The sequence below is a fragment of the Cupressus sempervirens genome, chromosome 4 (assembly GCF_028749045.1).
Source record: "Cupressus sempervirens isolate cs-2001-9-10 chromosome 4, ASM2874904v1, whole genome shotgun sequence".
Lineage (NCBI taxonomy): Eukaryota > Viridiplantae > Streptophyta > Pinopsida > Cupressales > Cupressaceae > Cupressus > Cupressus sempervirens.
Window position 1 is genome coordinate 740,831,183 of NC_143121.1, and position 24,482 is coordinate 740,855,664.

General features: G+C 31.7%; 1 protein-coding gene across 1 annotated transcript; it reads left to right on the plus strand.

Moving 5' to 3' along the window:
• Positions 1–20,105: 20,105 nt before the first annotated feature.
• Positions 20,106–24,227, plus strand: LOC149563490 (disease resistance protein Roq1-like). Its single transcript, XM_089828208.1, has 4 exons — positions 20,106–20,168; positions 20,298–20,368; positions 23,103–23,371; positions 23,455–24,227. Exons 1-4 carry the CDS (start codon positions 20,106–20,108, stop codon positions 24,225–24,227), a joined length of 1,176 nt encoding a protein of 391 aa, XP_089684334.1.
• The last annotated feature ends 255 nt before the right edge of the window (positions 24,228–24,482 follow it).

A 24,482-nucleotide genomic window follows, 5' to 3' on the forward strand; every position in this document is an offset into this window, starting at 1 on the left:
TTTTTCAAGAGAAGAATGTAATAAACATTTCTAAATTATATGGACACGTTTCAAGCATGGCTTTGCAGTGTCTTTATTTGTAAGAGTTGTCCAGCATAATAAATTGCCTTTCCAAGCATTATCCTCACAGAGCCGAATGAGAGAAGAGTTTGTGCCCATGATCTTAATGATTTATCCTAATTTGCGTGTATCAAGATGAAAATTTCCTATCTTACAATGATATAGAAATAAATTTACCAATGTAAAGACAATCAGAGCTACAGACAAAATTAGCCGGATTATTTTTCAAAATCTGTTCAACTTGCACTGAACTTGAGAAATTCTAAATTCCCCCATCCATCAAAAAAAACATTGGCAGTGGATTCGTAGACATCTTTAAAATCAATAGACTATGTAATCACTATCAATCAGGGTATCATGACGGATTGCCAGACTGACTAGGTAAACCCATTACAATGATGGCGACATCTTTAGTGGTGTACAAGAAGTAATCTCCGAATAACAGATACAAGATAGATAGTACTCCATTTCATCGTCTATACAACCTAAAAATATTCAATTGAAAAATGCATTTGATATCCGCCTTTCAAAATTGAACAACAATTCACCCAGATTGGATTCCTCCTTTCAGACTTTAACAATATAGTATACCAAAATTTACAAGTAAATTGCAGAAGAAAGTTGAAGCTATCGATAGACATTTATAGAAATTCACAAAAAAACATTAGAGAATTAGCAAGTTAAATAAAATTAGAAAGGAGAGAATTAGAAACTAAGAGTAAAATAGAAAGTTTATATAGAAAGGATATTATTTGAAAAAATGGAAAAAAGTATTGTTTATAGAATATTTCTAAAAAATGATTTCTATCGGAAAAGCTCTCGTAAAATAGAAAATCATTTGGGCGACAACTTTTTTGTCGAAATTAAGTTTTCTAGGGAGCAAAGCTCCCACATAAAGCCTTTCGGCTTAATTACATTGAATAACACAATAAATAGGTAAAAGGCTTCAAATAAAAAAATTGTCTTTGCCTTAGTGCCAATAAGAGGGGTTAAGGATATGTTAGGTATACATATCATGTTATCATAATCAATTTTTACTTAGATCATATAGCAATGGTTTCAACTTGACCAACATGTTAAATGAAGTCTTGAAACAATAGATAGGGATGAATAAGGTGGGATACACATTAGGAGGGAACTGCAAAATATATAGAGATGAATAGAACTAGGATGGGATATGGCTAGGTGAAAAGATATGGTTGGAAGAGATGGCGAGAAATATGAGGAATATAACTAGTTGCTAGAGTTGAATTAAGAAGGGATAGTGAAATACACAATGGACAAGGAGTCATAATTTATAAGGTGAGATTAGAAGGGAATAATGTAATATAGGGTAATTGATGATTAGATAATCACTTACAATTATAAAGAAGTAATTGAACATTGTATGGACTTACATGGATTAAATATTTGACTATATGTGGTAAGGTCCATAAGATATGTGATGTAAGTAATGGAACATGAAAGATAGACATAGGGATATAAAAATAAAGAGATATAGAAATATTGAGTAAGACATAAAGACAGGGGTAGAGAAGTAGGCAAGGAGAGTTTATGAATATATATTTAAGAACATCATTAAAAAATATACAAGACTATCGGCTTAACCATTGCACCCTTCCAAAGTGCAAGTAACACTCTCCCTCAAAATATAATTATAAATAAATTACAAGAATTCACAACATGAAATACCTTCCTCTTCATACTTTTCTTCAAAATTGAAATAATGATTTTTGGAAACCCACAATAAACCCAAACATGTTCAAAAAATAGCTTGGTAGTCTCCTCTACTGAAATACTTTTTTACAAGCCACCATGATAGGAATTTTAGAAAATCTATCCACATATATACAATCATTCCCCTTTGGCTGGTTGGAAGTCTAGACATAAAATACATTTAAATAGAATGCCATGGTTTATCACAAATAGGTAATGCTAGATAGAGGCCCAATTTATGTTTTGAAGGCTTTGCAATTACACATGCTACACAAGATTATATATATAAAATGATATCCTATTTCATTTTTGGCCAATCAAAATAATTTTGGAGAATCAGAATAGTCTTACTAATACCAAAATGTCCTGCCACTTGGTTATAGTGTTCTTCCCATATCACTTTCTCCCTTTCTTCACTGGGGACACATTTGTTACCAATATGAGAAAGTAGCCCATCATATATATACAAATTAGGAACATCATTTTCTTCTAAAACTTTAATGTAAATGTCATAGAAATCAGGATCATTACCATATGGTTTCCTTCTAAAACTTCATTTGTTTGGATGGGATGAAAGGGCTAATAGGATAACCTATGACCCCTTTCAACACATTTCATAACAACACATGTCCCTAGGAACATATTATAATTGTTCATATGGGTTGAAAGGGGTTATAGGATAATCTGGGACCCCTTTCGATGCATTTCATGACAACATATGTCCTGACATATTATAATTGTTCATATGGGCTGAAAGGGGTCATAGGACAACCTATGATCCCTTTAGACACATTTTATGACAACATATCTCCCTAGGGGTCCTAGGGACATATTATAATTGTTCATATGGGTCGAAAGGGGTCATAGGATAACCTATGATCCCCTTCGACACATTTTCATGTCAACATATGTCCTTAGGGGTCCTAGGTCCTAGGACCCCTAGTGACATATTATAATTGTTCATATGGGTTGAAAGGGGTCATAGGATAGCCTATGACCCTTTTCAACACATTTCATGAAAATATATGTCTAGGACCCCTAGGGACATTTTATAATTATTCATATGGGTCGAAAGGGGTCATAGAATAACCTATGATCTCTTTTGATACATTTCATGACAACAGATGTCCCTAGGGGTCCTAAGATGCCCACAGATGTATTGTAATTGTTCATATGTGTTGAAAGGGGTTATAGGATAACCTATGACCCCTTTCAAGATATGTCATGACAACATATGTCCCGAGGGGATCTAGGACCCCTAGGAACATGCATCTTGTTTTCCTATAGGTTGTAGTTACCCTATGACCCCTTTTGATCATTCACATGATAGCATGTGTTCTTATGGGTTCTACAAGCCCTAGGGACATGCATGTTGTGTTCTTATGGGTCACAGGTTACCCTATGACCCCTTTTGACCATTCATGTGACAAAATATGTAGCTAGGGGTCCCAGGACCCCTAGGGACATGTATGTTGTGTTCCAATGGGTCAAAATGGTTGTAGGTTTCCCTATGACCCCTTTCGATCATTCACATGACCATGTCTTCCTAGGACCCCTAGGGACATACATGTTGTGTTCCAATGAGTTGAAAAGGGTCATAAGTTACCCTATGACCCCTTTCGATCATTCACACAACAATAATATGTACTCTATTTTTATTATTAAAAAATATTTTTATTTAATAATAAATACAAATTAGATTGACAATTTTTAGTTATATAAAAATCAGCAATAAGCAATAAATTGATTGAAACATATTTGTTATTAGTTATTTGTTAATTTTTATCTGTAAATTCAAACACATTATATTAAAAAAATTTGAAAAATAAACTATCAAACAATTAATAAATGATTATAAATTCTAATTTTATATTAAATTTAGAGTAATATTTAAAATTTACATTAAAAAAAATTAATTATATATGTTCAATTTAATCTAATTTCCATTGGTACTTTTTTTATTCCACTTGATGAATTAACATCGAAAGACAATTAAATCAAACACAAAAACTTAAATTAATCAATCTTATGTAAATATGTAATACCTTTTGGTTGTTGAATAGGTGAAAAATGGAGCTTTAACAATGCATCTAACATTCTCACTATTCATTTGTATTTTGAGTTAAAATTGAATAAGTAATGTAAATCTAGAAATGCTTAAAATAAGATAAGATAAGATACATACCTCATGATGGGATTAATCTAGGAATATCTATTTTGTGATGCCTATGTATAGTCTCAAGAAATTTTGCAACCTACTATGGACTAGAAATGTTGAGACAAATAAAACCTAGAAATTTTTATCTTTTTGAGGGTAGGTCAACCTTGACCCAAATAACAGGGCACAATCTTACCCCTTTATTTCTGACCTTGATTTGCACTGCTTCGATGGAAATTCTATTTGTGGATCTTGGAATTTTTCTGAAAAGACTATCCATATCTTAACCTCAATTTGTTGTCTCTACCTATACTTGCAAGAAAAATGGTTTTGTGTTTGGATGAGGGGTTTGCCTTGGTCAAACCTCAATTTGGAATTAGACTTAATAATAAAATTGAAAATAGAGAATACTAGCAAGTAGTAGATGTAGATCTAACAATGAAGCTATTATATTCAATAGATATGCAATTGTGTTTGAAATGTAAACAAGTATATTGATATGAAATCTTGGAATCAATAATGTAAACCAAAACCATAAATGTAAATCAAAACTGCCATGATTGTATGCTTGAAATCCACCTTGAGAGAAGAATGAATAGATCTTGAAGGAAGATCACACCACCATGATGGTTAGATCTAGGGTTTTGAATGATGAATCCTAAATGCCTGAACCAAATCCCTTCAAAGGCTTGAATACTTCAATCCTTGATCTTCAATAGAGAACTTGAATGGAGACAATAGCTTGGATACTTCCTTGAAAATGCTTGATGGAATGCTTGCTTGATCTTTCTTGATTGTGAAAATAATAGATTGTTCAATATCTTCTTGAGAAAATGAGAGGAAGAGGCTTCCTTATATAGTGATTTGGGACACAAACTTCTAGAGAGATTGACATTAGAGAATTAAATACCAATTAATCTTGACCCCTAGAAATAGACCTAGATTAAATGCAATTTAAGAGTTTACCATTCTGAAATCTGAAACAATTGACCTAGTAGGGGGAAATTTCTAAAGTTTGATATCCTAAAACCTTTGGAACTTGAAATTTGGACCTAGGGTCAGGGTTGAGGTCGACTCTGCCCTAGGTTAGGGTCAAGGTCAACCTTGATCCATCAGGTCATTATTGACCCAAAAAGTCTAAGTCTTCAATTTCCCAGAGAAAGTTGTCAGAAAGAGGCTGGAAACATGGGGAGAATAGAAGAACAAGGGGGAAACAACCAAATCCATGCAAAGACTTAATCAAGGTGCTTGACATGACCCTAGACAACTTACTTAGGAGCTAAACATTCTTAACATGGAAGTGCTTCCACTTTAAGACGATACATTGTATATAGTTTTCAAAGTATTTATTAACAACTAATATAAAATACAATGATAATTTTAAAATAAATTAAAAATTTAAAGATATTTTTTAATGAAAATTAAAATAAAATATAGTAATAAATTTTTGATAAATTTTAATTTAAAGATATTTTTAATAGAAAATAATATAAAAATAATCATAATTTTATAATAAACTATAATTCTAAATTGTTTTGAATTAAATGATTAATGATAATTTTAAAAATATTATTATTATTAATAATGTAATAATCAATTTGAAATATTATTATGTAAAAAAATTAATAGTATGTAATGTATTGAAAAATTTATATATATATATATATATATATATATATATATATATATATATATATATATAATTTTATTAATTGAAAATTATCTATTTATATAATTTATAATTTTACTTTAATACTCATTTTAGAATATGATGATAGAAAAAAAAATAAAATGCAAATAAAATATTCTTATAAAAACAAATCCTATTGTCATATAATAAGCCAGTAAACAAAATTTGGTTAGTACTGCGTCACACCAAAGTTTAAGTAAACAGGCACAATTAAATCAAAACAGTACAAAATGGGACCTACTACAAACAAGCCCACTAAGTCTTGAGCTTAGTGTGTGATCTTTAAGCCAAGTGCACGTAAATACATTATATTCCCTTCAATTTTGAAAAGTGTCAGTTCATTATTGCCTATCTTATAATTGGATAGTTTGTGTTTTCTCTGTTGTGCATTTGATTGAAAATGTAAAGCAATGCACTGACTACAAAAATTACTAATAAAAGAATGCCTATTCTTTCAGCTTCGCATGAGGAGAAAATGAAAATTCTACATAACATATATCTAACTTAAAATATTTAGGGAAATTGTGTGCAATCTTAAGAAAAACTTATAGGAATTTTCACAGGATAACATGGTTATTTTTACTTTCCATCCAGAAAAATTGGAGTCGAAGTTGACAAAAGGTAGATTGTTTCCTGGAAAAAAGAGTTTTCAAAATAAACCAAGAATTAAACACAAGTTGTCACGTTATGTTGAAAAAGGTAACAAACAATTCCAGCTTCATCGTTGTCTTTTTTACTTCCTACCAGGAACTATAGTGCAGGCTTGATGCTTAAGTGGTTGTTTTAATCTATTTCCATTTAGCCAATGAAATTTTCTTATTTTTGTCCGTAAATTTCTTTCCTTACATTCATTATACATAACTTTCTTGAGTCTTATCAATTACAACAAAAAATTTAATCGTGATAATTTTTTATTGGCATGTCAGTTCTTGCGGGGAGCAGCACATAGATTTCAAATAGAGAGAACACACAAGGATCAAAGTATGGTGGCAGAAACTAGATAAAAATACAATTTTAATTCACTAAGTGTACGTTTTGACACATAAAATACAAGAAATGTATACTGTTGGCAAGTCAATATTAAATTCATAGGGAAATCTGGGTCTGTTAGCAATTTTCAAGATAAAGATATCTTCCATGTTGATGAGATGGCCTCAATTATTTCAATTTTCTTACCCTTTCTCATGGCATTATTTTTCAGTGACACATGTAATGCATCCTAGTTACCCTTGGAGTTCGCGACATGCAGGGGATACTTTTAAGAACAATCTATGATATTCAAGTTAGCTTGGTTGAATTTCTTGCAGAGACTTAATATATTAGTCGTCATAATAGGTATGATGAGGGAAAACAAGGTGGACTTCAATAGTCCATGGATAATTACGTGTGTGCTTGTTTTATAATAAGTATTTCTAGAATTCTTATCATTTCTTCACAAAATTTTGGTGTTAAAGAGTCAAATGCACCAAACAGACTAGTTTTCATCTCATTCAATATCATTAGACTAGAAGTATTTCAAAAGTAGTTCATTCACCTTGGCAGCATGTGCTATCATGTGAACACCTTATTCAGGTAACCCTAGTCTCCACCATTGTAAGATATTATCTCTTTTTTGTGATCCATCATGTAGCTGCAAAGAATTTCTTAGTAAAGTAAGCAAAGAATGTTCTCTCTTCAAAATATATGTTAGTTGAACTTGTTTACAAACAAGGATTCATGAGAACTTCTAATTTAATCTAACCAAACCAACTTCAAACAACTATAATTTCAATTTTTTTAAAACTCTCTCAAATTTGTTTTTATATAATGGCTTCTTGAAGAATTAATTGTTCAATTCTTCATCTACTCTATTCTATTGCATCAACTCAATCTTTGTTTTGAAACTTTATTTGAAAAAATACTTTTTATTCAATTTGCTTTGCATTTGAAAATAAAACAAAAACAATAGAAACCCTTGGATGGAACCATCACTTATAACAATCAATTCATAAAGAATCATAAAAGGGAGAGATATATTTGAATGCATTGACATAAATCATCTAAAACTACAATTGGAGGGCTCAATCACCATCATTCCTGAGTTGAAGATGAATCTTTAGTTACTACTGGCAGAGATTTGTGGGAGATCAAATAAGAAGTCTAAGTTTCAAAGAATGAGAAGATCAGGGTCAATGAAGATAATTAATTGTCATACTCAATGAGCTCCCATAACTTGAATTTTCTATAATTCCACTCATTATAGGATTCCCTTTCGGCCATGGGGTTTTTGATCTTGCAAATGTTTCCTACCTTCCATCCTACTTTTCACAACCATTTTCATTACTCTTCACAAACTCTCTTGTCCACTAAAATGATGAGATATTTGGTGGAGCCACTCATTCCTATGCTCTGCACTAGAGCTACGGCACCAAACTGCATACATATGCATCTAAGGAATGAACAATTGTGGTATATGCTTCCCTACACTTTTTCTTCTCATTTGTCTTCTAGAGCATCTTATCTACATCAATGGCATCACAATGGATTTTAGTTCAAATGTCTTATTAAAGTATATTTAAATTTTATTCACTTTTGGATTAATGCCCAAACCACAACTTAATCAATACAATAGTGGTTTAAGCTCTTTAGTTCTATTACAACTTAATCACTTTAGAACTACTACACTCATGGTGAACCACGACAATCATGGTGTAATAGTTCTATTTGAATATAATGAGAGCATTGACAATATGGTTTCTATGTACCTTAGAATGTGTTGAATTCAAGGTACAATAGTTTTGCATGAAAGACTATATTTCATATTAGTGTAGTTCTATGATTAAAGTAAGATTTTATGATGTACTGTTATATGCCTAAACTAAGATGAGCTCCTTATCAAATCTTATAACTAGGGAGAATGTTTATGAAACAACATTTCAAGGGCCTGATTCGATTATTTTCCATTTATACTAGCATATTGGGAGATTGATTTGTTACTATATATAGGAAAGTGCATAGTTGGAGCTATCTAATAATAAATTATAACTACATAGGAAAATTCCTTCATTGGTTAGAGTGTTGTACTTTTATAGATTTGAAAGCTATTGTGTATAACTAAAAAAATAATCTCAATTCCTTAAATTACTAGCGCATTCAAATTTTAATTGATGTATTGTGAATTCCTTGGTGGTTGGATTAATATATGATTACCTTGTGAGAATCAACAAGAAACCATAATTGTCCTTTCTTTCCCATCTAGATACATGTCTATATGAGATAGTGCACATGGTAATTCAAAATTTTATTTTTTTCTGTGAGCTTGTTAGAACTTCTTTATTGGATGGGTGTAATGTGGCATTAAAAGGGAGGGTAAGAGATGGATACATTACGCTTTGTTTCTCTCCACCCTTTAGTTCTACTAGAATGGATACATTACATTTTGTTTCATCTTTCAACTAAATCTGGCTTTAAAAAGTGCTTGGCCAAGCTATTTTATTTTACTACATATGTTTTGGTATATATTAGTTTATTATCTACATATGAGGAGATATGTTATAATTTCATTTTCCGCATATGAGTCGATATACTATGATTTCATTTTTTGCATATGAGTAGATATGTTGTTCTTTCATTTACTATATATATGAACATTTTTTTTTATGTTATTTCCCCACTATATTCTGTGATTAGACTACTTAGACATATGTGGAAAGTAGCATGTTTCATGGCTACACTAGATCCATCTGATCCTCTTGTTCTGAGTTGCTAGGCTTCTCGTGTCAGGGTTAGGGCATTCTTTGTGTCAAGAAGGACCTAGAGGGAGCTAAACGCTTCATGGTTGGTGTCGTAAAAGTGTCTGGGACACACTTCTATCATAGATAGAAAATGGATGACAGCTTATGGCTTTGGAGACCAGAGCTTATAGATGGACACATATTCGAGGTTTTTGGTTAACTCTATTTTTGATGTAATGTAAACAATATTTTTGTGAGGATCATTATGATGTAGTTATGTACAACATGGATAATGTATCTATAATGATCTTGATATAGTTATTTCTCATGCAATTTGATGGACGGATGACATGTAGGTCAACATCTTAGGTAATGCAATGTAATTACATTATGTTATGGTAAACTCAATTGTTAATCTTGATTATGGTTAATGAATGAATATTGACTTTTCAACTAACATTTTATTTGTTAATTTTGCATTTCAAGCAGTTATATGATGTGGTAATTACTGAATAGGACATGGTTCTTACACATCTATAGAGACACTTAATCCAAATCCATATTTTCTAAGAATGAGTTATAATCACATGAGTGAAAGCCCTCATAAAAAAATGCATGCCACAGTTTGAATTATTATCATTATCAAATGATTGTTTTTTATACCATTTAGTTCATGTTTTGTGCACCTAATGAGGGTATATGACTTGCAAGTTATGGTTCTAAATGTGTATTAACAAGCCAGATTCACCGTTCACATTCTGTCTAAATGACTAGTTATAACTGGTCCATGGAAATTATTTACTCATAGATTCTTGTCAAACCCTCTCATACTCCTTCACTAAACTTTTGTATGTACCTCAAAAATGTCTTTGTAACCTTTCACTATAGTTTCTATCAAAAAATAGTTTTGAGCCATAATTCTCATCTTTATGCTTCAATTGAGAGTTGGAGTTTGGATTAGGGCATGTTTTTGGATAAAGTTCATATCCCAACTGTAACTTCTTAGAAATTAAAGGTTTGGGGAGAGAGAGGGAATGTTGATGGAGGTGGAAAATTTAACCATTAACCATTAACCTCTTTTAATTATGGTCTTAACCTTTCAGTTAAGACATTAACCTTTTATGAACCCACATTTTGTGTGCTAAGAAAATTGAAAGATAATACCTATTCAAAATGTGACCCATAGTTGACAATGAGATGGATGACTTGGTCAGACAAAACCATTAAGAATCCCATGAATAATTGGCTTTTAGGAAGCTCGAAGTTAAATTTTTCTTTGTCCATTTTAACTTAAAAAAATTTGAAATCTAGACAAGGTAAATAGTAGGGAAGAAAAGGTGAAACAATACCTGCATGTAATTATGTTGACCAACTAAACTAGACAATCTCTTACACGTAATTGTGTTGCTTGATCCTAGAGAATAACTAATGGAAATCTTTTTATTTTTAGTATTATGACAAGCAAGGTATGTGTACATGATTTGACTGAGGTTTAGTTTCTTATTCAAAATTTGTACATTGTGAATAACTTCTTATATATGACTTTTTTTTATAGTATAATTTGTTTATAAATTCTATTAATTTTTTATTTTACATTTGACAATATCTAATCTAAAATCCTTGACATAAAAATCATCTATACAAATGAAAACATTCTTATAGAAAAATAATTTTTTTCACATATCTATTTGGAACAAATGTAAAACAATCTATATAGTAATAATTGTACAAGACTTCACATATAGATTGGATGTGAAAAAATGGGATCATATTGATAAAAAGCATTATAATTTTGTATTGCGAAATAGATTTCAAAATAAAATAGAATAATTTATAGATAAAAAGTAGAAAATCTCACTCTACAAATAGTGACCTAATAAGTAGTCAAACAAAATGATATTGGCAAAGCACACCTTTTGATCAAACAACTAGGCACAATTTAAAGCTAAGATATTCCTTTTTCTTTATTTACTATCATACATCTTCAATAAATCCATATAAGAAAGTCTTAAAGATATTCTTGTGAAGTGTCTCTTGTTTAATCTATTTTGTAATATTTGAGCTAGAGTAACATTAAGATGAGTAACATAAAAAGTTACAATGCCCATCTTAAAGTTTATAATAATATTCAAGTTAAATAAAATTAAGTATGAAACAAACTTTATATTAAACATGTTTGAACCACAAATAGTTACATAATTGAAGATCTCTTATATTTTTAAAATATAAATACAAAAACTTATAACCAAATTTAAAATAAAATCAATTTTATTTAATTTAACACATCACCAAATTTTTAATAGAAATATAGAAAGCATCATAACAAAAAAGTACAATTCAAAAAATGAAAATCATAAGTATTTTTCTATCAAATTTAAGATCAATTATTATTACATTTTGTGATTAATTTTTATTATTATGTATTAAGCTTTAATGGACCCAAACTCAAGATCTCCCTAGATAAGAGGCTCACAATTTAGAATTGTGTTTTAGGTTCTTGCCTCAAAACAAAACAAGTTAACTTTGAAGTCTCACATGTTTTGAGAAATATTTTTTTCAAATTAACTTTATAGAGATTCTCATATAAATATTGTAAAGTTTTATAAACCTTGTTTAGTGGAGACTAAATAATATATTTATGATTAATTTCCTTTCTATGACAGACCTATTTGAAGTTAGAATTGTGGCTTGAATTCCGAGTCTAAGATTATCTAAAGTTTTTCTTTCAATTTCTAGTCTGAGATCTATATACCAATGTTATTGATATGATTTGTAGATGAGAAATGAATTTGATATATAAATACAATGAAATATGATCAACTAGGGGCATGACCCTATGCGGTCGTGCCTCAATGTATACAATACTAATTTTCATTTGTTCATAACTAATTCTTAGTAGATACTAATCACACTCGATGGTAATCACTTTAATAATAATAACATTTGATTAAGGAAACTCCTGATTATCCAATCAGTAGAAGTAATACAAAGCAGTCCATCTTTATATAATCAGCAAGAGTATACACCTCATAACAATCGGTGTGAACAAAATATTGAATACACCCAATGCAATTAGAATTATATGCAGCATCCGAACATGAAATTAAGCATGTTATTCAATTTTAATGTGGATTCACACACACACACACACACACACACACACACACACACACATATATTAAAATTTTGAATTTTTCATACCAAGTTTACCTTTGAAGTACTCTATTTTCATTCTTGCAAGAGGCTTGGTAAAACTATTAGCATTTTGTTCATTAGTGCTTATATAGATCAACTTGATCACAGTTATGTCAACCATGTCCCTAATATAGTGGTATGGAGTTTTGATGTGCTTTGATCAATTATGGAACACTAGATTAGTGAAGAGTTTGATGTAGCTTTGGTTTACAATGGATCACAGTGGGATCTAATTTCTTTCCAAATAATTCAAATAATAGATACAATAACCATACTACTTCATGTGATCCCATGGAAGTTGTCATGTATTCAGCTTCAATAGAGCTAAAAGCAACTATGGGTTGTTTTCTACTGAACCACGATAGCATTGTTGATCAAAGATTGAAACAACATCCAATTGTACTCTTAAAATTTATGGAGCATCTAGCCCAATCAGAATTAGTATAGCCTTCAAGTTTGATCTCAACATTTATGTATGTTCGTCCAAGACCAATAGTGCCATCTAGATATCTCAAGATGTGTTTTGTTGCCATTAAATGTATCTTCTTGGGCTCACACATAAAGTAACTTAATACATTTGTGGTATAGCATATATCAGGTCTAGTATTTACAAAATACATGAGAGACCCAATAATTTTTCTGTAGAGTGTGGGATCAATAGATTTTGAATGTATCACTTCCTCTTTCAACTTGTGTAGATTGGTTTCCATAGGAGTTGCAAGTGGTTTGCTATCCATCATCCCAAATCTGGTCAAGATATCCTGAGTGTATTTTCCTTGATTTAAAAATATGTAATCATTCTTTTGACATACTTCTAGGCCCAAAAAACAATGTAGTAAACCTAGATCCTTCATTTCAAATTCAGCTACAAGATCTTGTTTGCATCTTTCAATTAGATGATCATTTCCTGTTATCAATAGATCATCAACATATAAAATAAGTATTAACCTATCATCATTAGAGATTTTTAAATATATGTTAGGGTCAGCTTCATTCTTTGAGTATCCTAATTTGGTGAGATAGATGTCTATCCTTTCATACCAAGCTCAACGTGCTTTTTTAAGGCCATACAAAGCTTTCTTGAGTTTGCACACATATAAGTTCTTATTTTTTATAACAAAGCCTTCAGGTTGTTCTATATAAGCTTCTTCATTAATGACCCCATTTAAGAATGTAGACTTTACATCCATTTGGTGTATTTTCCATCCTTTGGCATCTACAATTGTAATTATTGTCTTGACTGAAGTGTAAAGAGCAACTAGAGAAAAAGTTTCTTCATAACCAATGCTTGCCTTCTAGGAAAAACCTTGAGCAAAAAACCTTTCTTTATGCTTCTCAATACTACCATCTGTTGCATATTTGATTTTATATAGCCACTTTGAAGAAACAACTAATTTATCTTTTGGTCTAGGTATAATGTCCTAGACATTATTTTGTAGTATTGATTGATATTCTTCAATCATGGCATCTTTCCATGCTTGAAAAGTCAAAGCTTCTTCAATAGTTGTAGGTGTTGGAAATATAAGATAGGCTATGTTACTAAGAGGGGAGGGGTGAATCAGTAATGAATAAAACTTAATCTTAATTCACTAATTAATCGTTCATATGTATTCTAATCTAACTGCATGTATGAAAACTAAAAGCATTAAAACATTCATAACACTTTTACACACAAATAGAAAGTAAAACTAGGGTGGGGATGATACCCATAAGCTTTAGTATTGCAGTATAAAGTTGGCCTATTAAGGCTTACAATGATCACTTCTGATGATCTGCCTTGTTAGGAGCAATATGTACTTCTAGGTCCACCTTGCAAAAGGATTTACAAACATACAATGAAGTATGCACTCGGTAAAGAGATTTACAAAATATTGTTAAGTCTACACTGTGAAAGGATTTAATTGTTCCACCTATTAGGATGAACCAGTGGCTAATCTCTAATCTACAACTTTGATTTGCTGAATGAGATTCCTTTGGAGTGCAATGATCACGTTATTGTGATGGATAAATCTTTGTTGCTCCTTATACTACTTGTAGCCTTCTTACTTCACACTTTTTTCTTTTAGTGTGTCTTCTTCATCTTCCATTCATATTTTTGGATGTGATACAATACATTACATAAATACCAATTCAATTTATAATTCATCAAAGTTGGCTACAATACAAGTTTCACCAAAATACATGAAGTCGGCCCAATTGCAGGTACTTAGGTTTTGAAGACAAACTCAGTGAGGTTCTGACACTCAACAACCATTGTCAATGCTCGACATCATCATACACTCAGTAGATGTAGAAGCTTAGCTTATACTAATCACTTCCAAGTAGTTTGAACTTGGTCTACATTGGTGACTCGGTGAACACTATGAAACTCGACATATAAACTAAATCACTTGGTTGACACTACATAGCTCGGTCAACACTATCACTACGAGCTTGGTATAAATAAAATTGCTTGGTTGACACTGTATAGCTCGGTCAACACTAGATTCACATTGTTGAAGCTTTGAACTCGGTAAGCACTAGAAAAATCGATTTGCACTGAGAAACTCAATAAACATTGAGAAACTTAGTTTACACTAATAACCACCAAATTGGTAGATACTGCTCAGTGTGAATTGAATATTGTTCCTAGAACTTGGTAGCAACTGTAGAACTCAGTATAGCCTGAATTACTTTGGTTAACACTATAGACTACAAGATAAGCTCAGTAGCTGCTAACCATCTGATTAAGTGTGTGTGTCACTAATAAAAAAACTTGACTTTAATGTCAATAGTAGTTTCAGATTTAGTAAGCTTAGTTATTAATGCAGTATAACAAGATTTTTTTATGATTTTCTTGCTTTCCCTAGAAATTTCATCTAGTTCAACATCATTTTCTTTGGTTAACATTAGATAAGATTAGTAGCTGCTAACCATCTGATTAAGTGTGTGTGTCACTAATAAAAAAACTTGACTTTAATGTCAATAGTAGGTTCTGATTTAGTAAGCTCAGTTATTAATCTAGTATAACAAGAGTTGTTTATGATTTTCTTTCTTTCCCTAGAAATTTCATCTAGTTCAACATCATTTTCTTCAATCATTTTTCTTGCCCATAAAGGCCTTTTCTTGATATTGGAGTGTCTCTATTTCTTGTCTCTAATGATGGTTCATTTTCTTTTGATACGTTCTCCCTCTGATTTTCAGTTTGAGGGTTTTATCTAAGTATGTAACGAGTTCATCTTCTTTACTTGTGGATAGTTTTAATGTCGAGTTTTCCTCAAATATGACATTGTTTCTTACTTCAACTAATCTTTGTCCATGAACATAAACTCTATACCTTGTAGAGTTTTCACTATACCCAACAAATATCCCTTTCTTTCTGGATGGTTCTAACTTAGTTCTTCTTTCTTTAGGTATATGAATATAAATAGGGACACAAAAAATTCTCAAGTGACTCAAGTCAGGTCTATTTCCTACAAATACTTCTTTAGGGGTTATGTTATCTAGTATAGAGTGGGGACATCTATTTTGAATGTATACCATAGTATTGGTGGCTTCCGCCCAGAATGAAAAATGTAGGTTTGGGTCATGAAGCATGACTTTTGTAGATTCAACAATGGTTCCATTTTTTCTTTTTTCTATGCCATTTTGTTGAGGTTTATATGGTACTATATACTCCCTCTTAATCCCAATAAAAGTACAAAAAGTTTTGAAATTTTCAGAAGTATATTCTCCCCCATTGTCAAATCTTAAAGTTTTAATTTTCTTTGAGGTTTGATTTTCTACAATTTTTTTTAATTCTTTAAATTTTGATAGAACTTCAATAGATTCGTTAACTTTTAGAAAATAAATCCAAGTGTTTCTAGAATAATTATCAATGAATATGATGTAGTAAGAGTAGCCTCCTAGAGAGAGTGGTGGCATGGGCCCACATAAATCAGAGTGAACTAGTTCTAGAGCTGATTTAGACTTGTGTTCACTAGGAAGAAAAGGTTTTTTAATGTTCTTTCCTAGAGCACATCCTTTACAGATACCAATGTGTTTTGAGCTTAGACTCAGTGTTCTAGAGGTTATTTTCTCTACATTTGGAAGTGAACTAAATCCAATATGTCCAAATCTTCTATGCCATACTCCATTTGAATTTGTCACTTCAAGACTAAGAGCCTTCTTTTGGATATTGCATAATTTATATAAGGTCCCATCTCTAGTTCCTATGGTAATGGCATTTTTTAGATTTGAGTTTTTAGGCCAATACAAAAAAATTTCTTCGTTAAACGTGACTTGGAATCCTTCATCAACTAGTCCAGAAATTGAAATTAGATTTCTTTTTATTTCTAGTACAAAGAGAATATCTTTTAATTTTAGTGTAACTCTAGTCCTTAGTTGTATCGAACATGTCCCAATTCCTCTAACTGGATGAGTGGAGTTATCTCCAATGGTGACTCCTTTAGAAAGGTAACTTCCAAAGGTTTCAATTTTTTCTTTGAATCATGTTATATGATGAGAAGCACCACCATCTATTATCCACATATTTCATTCTAGTTTATCTCACTTGATAATGTGGAGTAGTATAATAGATTTTCATCTTTCTTTGTTATAGCTAGAGAAGCTAAAATGTTTTCCCTCTTCGGACAATTTCTGAAGGCATGTCCAAGTTTCTCACACTTTTAGCATTTAACGTTAGAAAAATAATTTCTTTTGCAATTTTGATTCTCTTTTTTTTTTTTTCATATTTATTTCTATTAAATTTTCTCTTTTTCCCTTTGTGATTTGAAACTAAAAAGATGGCTTGATTTTCTCCCTCTTGATTTGAGATAATCCCCCTAGAGATTAGCCTTGATTCTTCTAATGTACAATCATTCTTTAGTTGAACAAAATGAGGTATAGAAGGTCTATTGATTATTTGAAGAAATGCTTCCCATGATAAGGGCAATCCTCTAAGTGCTATTATCGGTAGTTCTTGATCTTCTATTTTGCTTCCAATAGCATTTAGATGATTTTTAATTTTGGAAATCTTCCCAAAATATGATGAGATCGATTCGCCTTTACTCATTTTAGTAACTATAAGTTTATTTTTCAGTGTAATCAATCTACTTGAGTTGTTGATTTCAAACGTATCCTTAATTGCTTTGAATACTTCAAATTCTTTCTTTAATTCTAATATAGATGTAAGGATATGATCTTTTAGGCCCCGTTTGGTTGCTGGAATATGAGTGGAATAGGAAAACAAAATTAGAATATGTTTTATATTTGCTATTTGGTAAGCTCAATCAGAATTGGGAATAGGAAGACATATTCCAATTTTGCCCCTAAAATGAGCATATGTCTATGCCAAAAAATATCTGTTATTGGAATAGGCCATTTCAATTCCCATTCCGATTTTCCATTAAAACAAATTTTTTAAAAAAAAAATTTCTATTTTTTTTTTAAAAATTTTTTTTTTTAACTTTAACTTTTTGAATTTTTTTTGTTAAATTTTTTTTAAATTTTTTTTTAATAGCAGTTTTAAAAATTATATCTATTTGTTTAAGAAAATGAAAATGAAAATGAATTAACTAAAAAAATAATTAATTTTTTTTTTTTTTAGGAAAAGTGTTTTTAAAAATACAAAACTTAACCTTATTCCTATTCTATTTTTGTACAACCAAACAATAGATTAACATATTTCCAGTCGAATTCCAAGTGCACCAAACATGACTGGAATTGCCCATTTCTATTCCCATTCCTCATTTCCATTCCCATTCCATTTTTCTATTCTAATTTTCTATTCCTATGCCAACAACCAAACGGGGCCTTATAGAATCCACAATTATTTTCCTGGCTTTATTATTTCATCTTTTCCATGTAGCCTTTTCTATTTCATCTTCAGGAATTGAAATGTCTGATTCAATAAAAGATTCAAGTTCTAATTCTTCAAGAATTGGAGTGATTCAAATTTTCCAAGAAAAGAAATTCACTGCTCCTTCAAGTATGTCCTCTACTCTTACATTATTTGACATTTTGTCTTTAAAAAAAAAAAAATTGTAATCAGAATAAGAGTCTCTCTACCAATTATAGACCTTGTTTGGTGGAGACTAAATAATATATTTTTGATTAATTTCCTTTCTATGACATACCTATTTGAAGTTAGAATTGTGGCTTGAATTCTAAGTCTGAGATAATCTGAAGTTTTTCTTTCAATTTCTAGTCTGAGATCTATATGCCAATGTTATTGATATGATCTATAGATGAACAACTAAATTTGCTATATATATACAATGAAATATGATCAAGTAGGGGCATGACCCTACATGGTCATGCCTCAATGTATACAATACTAATTTGCATCTATTCATAACTAATCCTTAACAGATACTAATCACACCTAATGGTAATCACTTTAATAATAATAACATTTGATTAAGGAAAATCCCGATTATCTAATCGGTGGAAGTAATACAAAGCATTTCATCTTTATATAATCAGCGAGAGTATACATCTGATAACAATCGGTGTGAACAAAATATTGAATACACTCAATGCAATTGGGATTACATGTAGCAGGGATTACATGTAGCATTTGAACATGAAGTTAAACATGTTATTTGATCTAAATGTGGATTGACATAAACAGTCATGTGTGTGTGTGTGTGTGTGTGTGTGTGTGTGTGTGTGTGTGTGTGTGTGTGTGTGTGTGTGTGTGTGTGTGTGTTTTAAGTTTTTGCATTCAGAATTATAATGCCAGGTGTAATGTATCTATATATATGATTGTATACTGTCAATACTTATTGAAACAACAAGTGTTTCAACACTCAAAATGCTAACATTCTTAAAATATATTATTGTTGAATTAGTTGGAAATGATTAGTTTTGAATCTTGGCTATACATAAATTCAACAATGCTGAAGAAGTTATCCATAAACTTAACAATGTTAGAGAAGCATAAACTCAACAAAGTTGGGAAAGTTCCCCTTTCTTGGAATCCTATAGGTAACTAAACTCCTCATTCTTTGTTTGAACTTCATTTGCACCACAAACAAAAGTTCTCATGAGGGGTCAACCTCAAACATCACACATAAGGTAAAAATTAATCTTGAAAAAAAAGCTAACTTTGACTATTTAACACTTTTAGTCTAAGAATTAAGCCTTATTTTGTGATGTTTAAGTTGTCCACTCATAAGGTAACCATTACGTGGCTTCTGAGGAGGCGGTCCATGTCAAATCTGAGTAGAAGAGAAAATTGTTTTCAATCTGTAAAACACGTTAAACATAAAAAATGTGTGTGCAACACAAAAAGCTTGTTGGTCATTTACCAGTGTAAAATTTGATGATCATTCAACTACAACTATCTTTTACATTTTAAAAAAAAAAAGAATTATTAATTTAGAAATAATTTATATAAAAATCTTAATAATTCAAATATTTTATCAATTCAATTAAGTATTCGTTTAAAATACATAATGTATATGATTAAAAGTAATTGTTCCTCTCTTTTATGAAATGGAACCTACCCATGTTTTAGATATCCGGAGGGAGAATGCAGTAGCCCTTACAAGAAGTCATTTGAAAAGCATTACAGCCATCCAGATCGATATTCAAGGGACGAGATTGATGGATGGAAGCACGCCCTAGAGCAGATCTGCTGCCGCTCAGGCTGATCCCTGGAGATGATTGGTGGGTAAGTAATTTACTTCACCCCCCCCTTGATTTATTTCTAAGTCCAATTAATAGCTCAGAATTAAATCGACAGAGCCCAAACCATATAAGTATTGAAATGCTTGTCATTGTCGAAGGAGCCATCTTTCAGTTTCACAAGCCAAATAAAGTTTCTCTACACTTTGTCGGGGAGTTTATCAGATTTACACTAAATACTCTCCTGTATCCATCCAGTTTCGTGGAAACTTGGATGCACTGATTAAGCTTAGCGCATTATATGCCACCATTGTCAAAATAATTATAAATTGTCTAATTCCTAAATCCCCACTGAGTTTGTCTGATTGACAAGCCGTTCCAAACATAATTATCTTGGGGAAGCCTTCCACCAATATTCCACGTACCTGCTAATTTCCTCTCAAATGTCGTAAAGGCAGTTTCAAAATTTGAAAGCATTTTGATTTGATTTAAGAGCTGGAATAGAAGGTTACCTGAAGCTGTTCATTTTTTTTCCCAAATTCATTTATAGTGTTAATCAAATGAGAATAGTAAACTCAGTCATCAGATAGGTAAAGCCTACAAAACAACGGTAATTTGTAAGCCTTTTATCTAGTAGATCTTATCTATCTTCTTCCTTCTTAGAAAAATAAAGAGAAATTTCTTTTGTAACCCCTTTATCTAGTAGATCTTATTTATCTTCTTCCTTCTTACAAAAATAAAATGAAAAATTTATAAGAAATCATGAACTGAAATTAGTTTTATTATCTCCGCTGCTCGATTCATATAGAGCAATCAGAGGCAGAGCATTAGACAACAGGAAAATGGGAACTTCATTAGAAACCTTCCCATTTTAGTGGAGTAGACGCAATACTTTCAATGCTCTTTTCTAACTACAATTCTTTATTACTCCTCCGTATGCTTTTGTTTTCTCCTTGCTACTCCACATCTATGAAATCTTCAGCTCGTACGGCTGAGCTTTCATTATAAATAGGAAAGAAAAGAATGAAATTTTGATTGAAATCTCCTTGTTTTGATCTTCATATGGTGAATTTCTAAATGCAAATTTAAATGTAATTAATACTGTTGGTTGTCGCCTCTCTTTGCTGGCTATTTTCATTGATAGTAGCCAACAATATGGGGCTTATAAGCTTATTAAAGCAACCACACTAGAAACAATTATAGAAAGATCAAGAGTCATAACTTAGAATTCTATAAAGATGTCTCTCTTGCGATTTGGACCAAGGTCTCCACAATGATAACTCGTTGCTTCAACTAACTAAACTAAACCCCTTGGACTAGAAGCTATATCTTTTACTATTATTCATAATGGTTAAATCATTAAAAATTGTCTTTGAGGTGATAATAAGGAATGGAAGAGTCATACATCCTTTAATTAAATGGTAAAAATGCATAGATAGACACTTTTTAGGAGTTCTTTTGGAAAAGTTGAAAGGTCATCTATTGGATATGTGTTACCTTTATTGATAGAGATGTGCTGATTATCAAAAGGGGGAGTGAGATTTTCGATAGACAAAGATTTTATTAAAAAAGGCTCTGACTAGAGGTTATTCATTAGAAGTTGAGTTCTCTCTTCGTAGAGCCATCTTACAAATTTGCAAAGCTGAAGTAGGTAATATTTTACCATTGAAATAGAATAGAATGTGTGAATTTTTATTTTCATTGAGGAAAAAAAATCAAGTTATTTTGTACAATTTTTTGATTTATTATCATTATCATGTTATGTATGAATGTTAGGTTGATTAACCCTCATTTGATGATATGTTATGTAAAATTGTTGATTTGAATAACTCTCATATGATATAGAAGAACATGGATTTTAAGTATTTTAAGAGTGTCCCTTCTATCACTTTGATTTTACTTTTTATGAAAGTAAAATAGACCAATAGCTCTATAATTTGATATATATTCAATTAAATATTAATACAATTTTTTTTAAAAAAGTTTTGTCCTTTTCCTCTGCTTCTTTCTTTCACTTTGTATCAAAAATCTTGATATCCTTGCACATTACAAGAATTAGCTTTAGCTTGAAATACTTAAAGACTTGCCACTATAATGATTGAAAAAATAGATTTAAAAAACAGATAAGAAAAGATATCTTTTAGATAAGTTTTACTGATACAAATGGCTAGATGAGTATAAGCCTATGAAGAATTTTGACCTTAGGCTTTTTTCCATAAGCGTCAGATAAGATGCAAGATAATAAAGATCTTCAGAGACGTTTTGTGGCCTTATAAAGATCTTTGTGTTGTTCATTAATCCTAAGTTCAGCTCAACTCAAGACATGACGAGTTTTTACTTTTCAATCATGTTTTTTACCATTTGTTTGAATTGTGATCACCGATATCACTATTTGTTTGGTCTTAACCATTTGTAAAAGCCTTGATTTACGGTGCTTGCATTTTGCATACTTTGTTAGCGGTGGTTTGATTGTATAAAGCATGCTTGATATGCTTCTTATAATAGCACCAATGTTTAATGAAATTTTATTCATTAGAAGGCTCTGTTTTCTCTGGTTTTTTCTGCATGTTTTACATTTTCGTTTGAACTAGATCTAGTGTGCTGTAGCTTACAGCTACAGAAAATTATACACTTGGCCGCCATCATTTCCATCTACACGATTAAAAATTATAGAAAACATTTAAAATATCCTCTCTTGGAGAATAATAGGGGATAATTCATTGGCTGAACAAAACTGGCAAATGCTTCATAAAAATATGTACCAAGTTTTTAGTATATAAACAGATTCCGGTAAATACATAGTTCTGCCATGGTTATTTAGTTCCCTTTTTAATATTATGAAGATTATATTTTGTTTAATGACTAGAATGTGTGCAAAATGGATATCGTGATTGCACTAAGCACTGACATTTGTAAATGATAGAATATATATTCGTTTCTTTCTGCATTATATTGCTGTCCCTAACTTCGCCATATGCAGATTCGAAGCTCAGCTAGTGAAGAAAGTGGTGAACGACATAATAAGGACGCTGGACAGGGTGCCCCTAGAAGTTGCCAAACATCAAGTGGGATTGGAAGCCTTGAAAAAAGCTCTTATCCAGAAATTGAACCTCGATTTAGCCCAAGCAGTAGTTAGAGTAGGAATATGGGGTATAGGTGGTATTGGTAAGACCACAGCTGCGAAGGCCGTGTATAATGAAATTTATGGTCATTTCGAAGCTGCTTCCTTCCTGTTTAATGTCCGCGACAGTAGCCTCACAAACTGCAGGGGCAACTTCTCTCGGACATGGCCAACTATGAATCCGTGGAAAAGGGCAAATCTTTGTTGACAGATCGTTTAAGAGGAATCCGTGGGCTTGTCGTCTTGGATGACGTGGATGTTCGCGTTCAATTGGACGCCTTAGCTGTGGATTCGTTGGCCCCTGGGAGCCGCTTAATTATAACTTCTAGGGATAAACACATTCTCAATTCCGCTCACATCTCATCCGAATGCATTCACGAGATGCGCGCATTGGAGGAAAGTGAAAGTCTGAAGTTGTTTTGTTGGAACGCCATCCTCTGGCCATCCCCAATTACCCGTTATGAAGAGCTCTCAAAAAGAATAGTGAAAGCGTGCAAGGGGCACCCTCTTTCTCTGGAAGTCACGGGAGCCTTCCTGTATGATAAGAAGACTGACACTGACATTGATTGCTGGATTGAAACTGCTCAAAACATTGCAGGCAATAGAGACATTTTGAAAACACTCAAGATCAGTTATAGCGGTCTTAGCACCGAGGAAAAGGAAATATTTCTGGACATTGCTTGCTATTTTATTGGAGAATGCACTTCTTCTCCCCTTGTCTTCTGGAAATCCATGTACAAGAATGTGCGCATTGCTATCAATAATCTTTCAATGAAGCTGCTCATAAAGATAGAAGAGAAAGGTTTATTTGATATGCATGACCTCGTGCGAGATATGGGCCGAATAATTGCTGAGGAAGATCAAACCCGGCAACGGGAGACCGTCCACTTCCAGTCAAGCAGCTCATTCAACAGTGCTAGCAATATCAACATCTCTCGCCTTCGTCTCACTGAAGGTGATTCAGGGTGCCTTAAAATGTTGTGAACACTTAGTCTTCGCTATCTACAATTGGAGCAAGTGCACATAGAAGATATCTTAGACATTCTTACTCAAACTTTGAGATGGCTAAAGGTGGATTCTTGTTCCTTTGCAAGCACGTGGTATAGCTCCAATTCGTTGGAGGAGTTACTAATAGCAATGAAGAAGAAATCCTCTGTTTTAGGTATGGGATCGCAGTTGAGGATCATCGACTGGACTGACTGGAGATCCTTACGAAACCTCCCAGACAGCGTTAGTCAT